Source organism: Alexandromys fortis, unplaced genomic scaffold (assembly GCF_014885135.2).
Source record: "Alexandromys fortis isolate MF-2015 unplaced genomic scaffold, M_Fortis_MF-2015_v1.1 scaffold_24, whole genome shotgun sequence".
NCBI classification, from domain to species: Eukaryota; Metazoa; Chordata; class Mammalia; order Rodentia; family Cricetidae; genus Alexandromys; species Alexandromys fortis.
The window spans coordinates 1,244,113-1,251,449 of NW_026067906.1; the positions used below are offsets into that span (position 1 = coordinate 1,244,113).

General features: G+C 36.5%; 1 protein-coding gene across 1 annotated transcript; it reads left to right on the top strand.

Annotated features, from left to right (window-relative positions):
- Positions 1-160: 160 nt before the first annotated feature.
- Lum (lumican) lies at positions 161-6,993 on the top strand. Its single transcript, XM_050135542.1, has 3 exons — positions 161-354; positions 2,603-3,485; positions 6,185-6,993. The coding sequence occupies exons 2-3, from the start codon at positions 2,624-2,626 to the stop codon at positions 6,337-6,339; spliced, it is 1,017 nt and encodes a 338-aa protein (XP_049991499.1). The 5' UTR covers positions 161-354; positions 2,603-2,623; the 3' UTR covers positions 6,340-6,993.
- The last annotated feature ends 344 nt before the right edge of the window (positions 6,994-7,337 follow it).

Here is a 7,337-nt window from a genome sequence, read left to right on the forward strand (position 1 = left end):
CTCTCTCTCTCTCTCTCTCTCTCTCTCTCTCTCTCTCTCTCTCTCTCTCTCTCTCTCTCTCTCTCTCTCTCTCTTTCTCTCTCTCTCTCTCTCCATAGGGTAGGGTCTGTTCTGTCCACCTGCACTTCGTTAGAGAGTGTTCACATGCCACACCACAAGAACCTAAAATGACATAACTCCATCCAGAGAATGGCGTGACTGGGCTGGTCCCCCACCCCCACCCCTCCTAAGCTCTTGTATCACTGAGAGTCTGGCAGCCAGTTCCACCCTGACAGAGTTCACAGCATATATTAGTGGATCCTTGTTCTCAGTGCGTCTGTTTAAGGAATTAACGGAAGCAGTGTCAAGAGCAAGGTAAGCGCTGTTTTTACTATAGCCCAGGGAATGCTGACTCTTTGGGACAGTATTTAATTTTAACAGGAACGGAAAAAGAAATCTAGACGATTTCTGCCAATTTGCTATTCAACGACAGTTTTGAACATTTATACTCACGTTTTACTTAATAGGCTTTCCATCATTTATGGATCATTTCACAATGTGTGCTGAATTGATTGGCAAGGGGACTTTAAAATAGTCCAAGGTCACAGTGAGAAAATAGTTAAAGGAGACATTCAAAAAATACAGCATTTAAAATGCTAATTAGCTACATATGCTTATATTGTTGAAACCTAGAATTGGAGCAGAGAACGGTCTCTGCTACCAGCATTCAACAGATTTTTCAATAAAATACGTTGTTACAGGTTACAATAAACATTCTGTGTTATAAAACATTTGCTGAATGACTCAGATACGTGTATGGATTCCTTCTTCATGTTCTGCTCACTTAAAGATTGTGGTTTGGGATGTACAGCTTAAGAATCATGTTTTAAAGAAATTCTGAGATATACTTTTCTTTTTATGCAAAGAGTATTTCTTTTATGGTCACAGGTATTTGAAAAACTTGGGTGAGAGTACGGTGTGACTTTTCCTCACAGTGTGGGCATTGTGTGTTTACAGGTTCGCTTTGAATTCAGAGTGTTAGCTTTAACTTTGCCAAAACTGTAGAAGTAATTTTTATTACTATGCCCATTCAATTAAAAACGTCAAACCTCGTAAATGAATCTATAAAACATTATGTATTGTTAATGTGTTGAAAGGTATGAGGAATTCTGTTACTGTGTTTTGTGTTCCTAGTGCTTGGCTGTGGGCAAATCCTGTCCACTAAGTTAAAAAACTTCCATCAGAATCAAGGGGGGAATCATTTAATAGCACTGTGACTATATCTGATCGTAGAATTTTAAGTGTTTCTTTTGCAAAATCTTCTTCAGTGTTTCATTTGATGAAGCCTCTTAGGAGTCTAAGCTATATATTTAAAATGAATGGTCTCTCTATGCCTACCCACTCCAAGCTACCTGATGCAAAAGTTTGTCTCAGACTGGTCACATAAAATACCACACAATGCCCTTGGTTTGAGTGTGACTTCCCTTCACCCAATTTCTCTCAGAGAAATTTCAGCTTTTCTGGGGTGCATTCTATGACTCCCCACTCTTACATTCTAGTTTTTATTCTTTATGTGAACTGGCAGCTTGTCTCTGAAAGTGGAAACACTGTCCATCCTCCTCTTAGGGACAGGTTATGTGAAATTAACTACCCTGAAATCTCAAATTTATAGTCTCAGCTTAATACCTTCTACACAGTTTGTGATGCCACCGTTGCTGTTGCTATTGTTGTTGTTGCTGTGTCTTCTTCCATCTCTCTTCTCTCCTACTTCCACTCTGAGGACACTACAGTTTGGATTAGCAAATCACATCACCTCATACTGTGACACAAAGAGGATGAATTTACAATGTATTGAGAAAGCAGGAGAACTGAACTTTTAAGAGTTGAAACCAACCTTTTTTTATAGCTGAGGTCCTTTTTGGTTTGGGTTTAAAAACCAAGACCATTTGACATTTCGCTGTTGGGTAAACATTTGTTCTTCTGAAATTAATTTACTAAATACTAGCTCGACAGAATAGTTTTGCAGTGGATTTTAAAGCATGGAATGTTGAGCTTCAGATAATGTAAATATCCATCTAAGTAATCACCACCCTGTGAAAGGAATGTGCCTGCTGCCTCTTTTGCTCCACAGGCAGCAAGAGTAGCTTTTCCTCAGGGAAAAACCACAGCTTGCCCCTGCTCCCAGTTAGGGTCTTCCTAATGAGGCATTTTAATGATTTTAATGGCAGAGTGCATTGAGGAATTTACAGTTTGTCTTTTAATTTTCATTTCTTCTGGTTTAGAGAAATGTTCTTAGGAAGGGTTCTAACATAGGAATCACCAGGCTTGAAGGGAGCCTTCTAATCAAGGGAGGGCCAAAACAAGGGCTAAAGTAATTATGTTAGTCATGACCAGAAGGGGGCGCATACGTGCATGCCTGAAAAGCGTTTCCTCCAAAGGTGTAAACATGACACACCCTTATTTTTATGCTTAAACGTAAAGGTGTAAATGACAGTAAAGACACTATTTTAAATGGCATTAACAATGAAATGACAAGATGGGCTTTCTTAATGAATTCAACATGAATCAAACTTTTTCTTGGAATTATATTGTTTTTCTAATAATCTGTTTCTGCTTTATTTAGGATTCAAAGCACTTCCTGAAAATGAATCTGTGTGCATTTGCTCTCGTCCTGGCATTAGTCAGTGGTGTCAGTGGCCAATACTATGATTACGATGCCCCTCTCTTCATGTACGGGCAACTATCGCCCAACTGTGCACCAGAATGTAACTGTCCCCAGAGTTACCCAAGTGCCATGTACTGTGAAAATCTGAAGCTGAAAAGTGTCCCCATGGTGCCATCTGGTATCAAGTACCTTTACCTGGGTAATAACCAGATCGACCATATTGATGAGAAGGCATTCGAGAATGTCACTGACCTGCAGTGGCTCATTCTGGACCACAACCTCCTAGAAAACTCCAAGATAAAAGGGAAAGTGTTCTCTAGGCTGAAACAATTGAAGAAGCTGCACATAAACCACAACAACCTGACAGAGTCAGTGGGTCCACTTCCAAAGTCCCTGCAAGACCTGCAGCTGACTAACAATAAAATTAGCAAGCTGGGGTCCTTCGAAGGGCTGGCAAACCTGACCTCCATTCATCTTCAGTACAACCAGCTCAAAGAGGACGCTGTGTCAGCCTCTCTGAGAGGCCTGAAATCACTACTGTACCTCGACTTGAGCTTCAATCAGATTGCCAAGATTCCTAGTGGCCTCCCAGCATCTCTTCAAACTCTCTACCTAGACAATAATAAGATCAGCGGCATCCCCGAAGAGTATTTCAAGCGCTTCACGGGGTTACAGTACCTGCGTTTATCCCACAATCAACTGACGGATAGTGGAGTACCTGGAAACTCGTTTAATATATCATCCCTTCTCGAGCTAGATCTCTCTTATAATAAGCTTAAAAGCATCCCAAATGTTAATGAAAACCTTGAAAACTATTACCTGGAGGTCAATGAACTCGAAAGTAAGTATAAAACTGCCCCTGTGTTTGATTGGTATACCAAGTGTTAGAATATGTAAGCGCTTCACAATAGAATAAGGATGAATTAAAAGAACAACATAATTCCCACTTGAAACTCTAGCTCAGTCACACATTGGTTCTTCCTAACCGTTCCTCAGAGTGTCAGGACCAACAGCAGTTAAAGCCATAGAATTTTACACTAAATTTATAAGGATTTAATGTCCACACTGCTGTTTTATCTCTTAATATTTATCTATTATTTCTTAGTTTGTTCCCAGTGCAGATTTGTGTGCTTCCTTTTTTATTAGGCAAGATTCAAGTGGGGAAAGGAGGACAAACGTTCAGAAGTGATGCAGGAAACATAGGCTCTCTAGCATCCCCCTGCTTGTCCGACTCAGATCACACATATATAGTCCCATTGTCCCTAACCTCTTGAGATTCAATGTGCCATCCTACGAACCTGGCCAACATCACCACTCTTATATGGCATGGTGTGTGTGTGTGATCTTCACAGTGTTCTCATGAGGATTCTAAGAGAACTGAAGAGTAGAAAGATGTTGATTATTTCAAATGTCTATTTATTTTAAAAAATATCCTTATAGAGCCCTTTACTTTCATACCTTCTGTTCTCATGCTTTATTTATTTATTTATTTATTTATTTATTTATTTATTTATTTATTTTTCTCTGTGATGGAGCTAGACTTGATCTGCATTGTGCAGACTTCCATCCTCTTAGGCTTACTTCAGTTCAGAGAATATGAAATTAGACATGACATTAAAATATTCCATGTAATAGAATTTGGGATGGAAATGTATCAGTTCACCAATTTTGTGAAAAATCTAGGTGGGAAACACCATTTAAATCGGAAGCAATTATTTACAAAATGACCTTGTTGGTCTACTTAAATTGGTCTTGTGTATCTAATGAGAGCTTCAACTTTCTTGTTGCGATAAACAGTTCTATCATAAAAATTATATTGGACATTGTTACTACACTGCAATTTTTCCATAATTTTATGTAGTTCCTGGGTTGCATATTCTTATGAAGGAGACTGTGATTGCTAATGTAAACACCATGCTCTTGGCTCTGTTTTTAAAGCCACCATTGAAGGTTTGGAACAGGTTGACTATGACATGATGCATACATAGTTCAGGTTATCACAATTCTGTTAGCACAATTGCTTATAGCTCAACTTTCACTATGAGACGATGTGTCCTTTCATTTTTCCAAGTAATAGATTCAATTGTTAATTGCAAATATCTGAGTCAAAATCAGGTTCTTTATTGAACATTACATTTAACGACATCCTTTAAGCACATGTAAAGGCACATCCTTCAGTACATACTGAAAATTGGTTCTCAAACTCTCTTGCATCACAAACTCTAAAGTCCATCTATAAATGTTGTAATAGTTTCATGTAACTTTATGCAATACTCTCTCCTACATTTAATCATCTATAAATTAATTTTGACACTCATAAAATGAATCAATTAAAACTTTTTGCATTATTTATATATGCAAATTTAAAAAAGATTTTGGCCTGTGGCTTATCTATCACATAGGAAGATGAGGAACATCACCTCCCAAAATACAAAGCTCCAATATACAACCACAAGCAATTATCTCTTTTCCAGTCATGTGACTAAGAGTTAGTTTAAATCAATCTTATCTTCTTCAAGTGAAATTATCTTAGAATGAGAAAAAAAAGTTAAAAAAAGAAGAAATCAGTATTTATTGAGGATAGTATGTGTGTTTATATGCCGTGAGGTGCTTTAAATACAACTTTATAATTTTAATGCAACTTACAGAAAGCAATACCTTGTATCAAACAGAGAGAGCAGCCAGAGTTCCAAGTTCCCAAGCTATGCAGCAGAGACAGCATCCAAACACAGGCATAAAGTTATCTTTCTTTGCATCATGATTTCTCAGAGATGGGTATTCTAGAAAGACTACGGAGTTATACTGAAATGCAACTCAAACAACATCACAAATGAATGGAGTTCTTTTATGGAGAGTGTTTGAGTTTTACTTGTTATTGCTAGCTAGAGTTTGAGAATAAAAGAAAATATCGATCTAAGGAGTGGACAAGATGAAGTTCAACTGACCAGGGTAAACAAATGTAATCCTAGTAAGTCTCCTGGTTTCTGTTAAAATATTAGATAAGTCTTGGTTTCTGACAGCTTCTCAACCACCAAGGTACACTGGCTGCATATTCGATGATTTGGTTTATGTCTTAGAGTTTTGATTCTTTGCCATAGTGTGTGATTAATGGAAAATTCCTCAGTGATCATGGAGTCATTTTCAGGTTGGAAATACCAAGGATGTGAATTTTTCATTGATGAGGTTATTCGTATAATTCATATGTACTCAGGTCAGGCTAGACATTTGAAGATCCTTCTGACTAATTCATACTAGTTGCATGCATTTCTAAAGCTTATCAAAGTTAAATAAATTATTTTTTTGAGAAGTTTCATTGAGCCTCCTGATTTATCCTATTTAGTGTTTATTAAATATTACTGTGAACCTTTAGTAGCCTGAAATCTACGTTCAGTAGTCTTTATTTCACAAATACATAGTAAAGATAGCTTTTTGAGGAACATCCTACCTAATCAGAAGTCAGTCATAGGTTATGTTCTTTAAATAATAATTTTAATGTAGTAAAATGAAAAATGACATTCTTTTCTATTCCTTCATCCACAGAGTTTGATGTCAAGAGTTTCTGCAAGATACTGGGACCACTATCTTACTCTAAGATCAAGCATTTGCGCTTGGATGGCAATCCCCTCACCCAAAGCAGTCTGCCCCCTGACATGTATGAGTGTCTACGTGCAGCAAATGAAATCAACATAAATTAACATCTTCTCATTACAGTTCATGGAAGTATGTTCTGGAGCAATACTTCATGTTTAGGTATATCGGGGATGTCTGTAAAGTTTTCACAATATTCTTTTGATGTTGCTATTACATTGTGGATTTTAATTAATGAAGGAAATGTTTTGTGAACGTTTACCACTTTTTAATAAAGGATGAAAAGCAGGCCTATTTCATCGTGAGAACAGACACACAAAAACATTAAACTTAGTTCTTTATTTGTAAATTTCATGTTTTCTAAAGCTCTATGTTCAAATGATATGAAGCCTCTTTACTGATCACATGAAAATCAGTCAATCAGACTGATATTTATGATCCTTACATTTTAATTTAATGACCTCAAAAACAGAAAAGAAATATACATGGATGTTTGTTATCCTAATCCAAATTATCTTCGTATGTCCAAATTTATTTTGCTGAAATATACATTCTATAGTTTGAGACCTGTAATTTTGAATTATAACAAAGAAAATTTATGAAACCACATCCACCTAAAGAAATCCATTTAGTACTGAACATTTGTATAGTCACTTAATGAGACTTTCCTTGAATTATTTTTCTCTGTCATGTGTTTCTTTTTGATTATTTGCATGTTATGATTAACAAGCTAATAGCAAAATAAAACATTGCAAATGGCATCATGGTATCAATTCTTGTGAAAATTATGTCCTTTATGAAACACATAAAGGAATCCAGTCAGAGTCTAAGACATTCCTGGTTTGTAATATTTTACTTGTGAAATCATAGGATTTTCCACACTTTGACTAGTTCTAACATCCAGATACAATGAATTACTAAAACACTTTTATAAAATGCAGTTATATCTCACACGTTCTTGGATATTGCTGATATTTTCATTCTTGTTTTTCTCAAGTATGTACATTGTTGACTCCATTGAAGGAAGGAAATATGCAACATCTTAGCAGTCACTGTTAAATTCTTAAATGGGAATGGTGAGACACAAAGGACCAATAAATGTAAA

Excerpts from the sequence above, each read along its gene's own strand:
- Lum (XM_050135542.1), top strand. The coding sequence starts at position 2,624 with ATGAATCTGTGTGCATTTGCTCTCGTCCTGGCATTAGTCAGTGGTGTC. Across the intron at positions 3,486-6,184 it reads GGAGGTCAATGAACTCGAAA|AGTTTGATGTCAAGAGTTTC; the intron begins GTAAGTATAAAA and ends CTTCATCCACAG.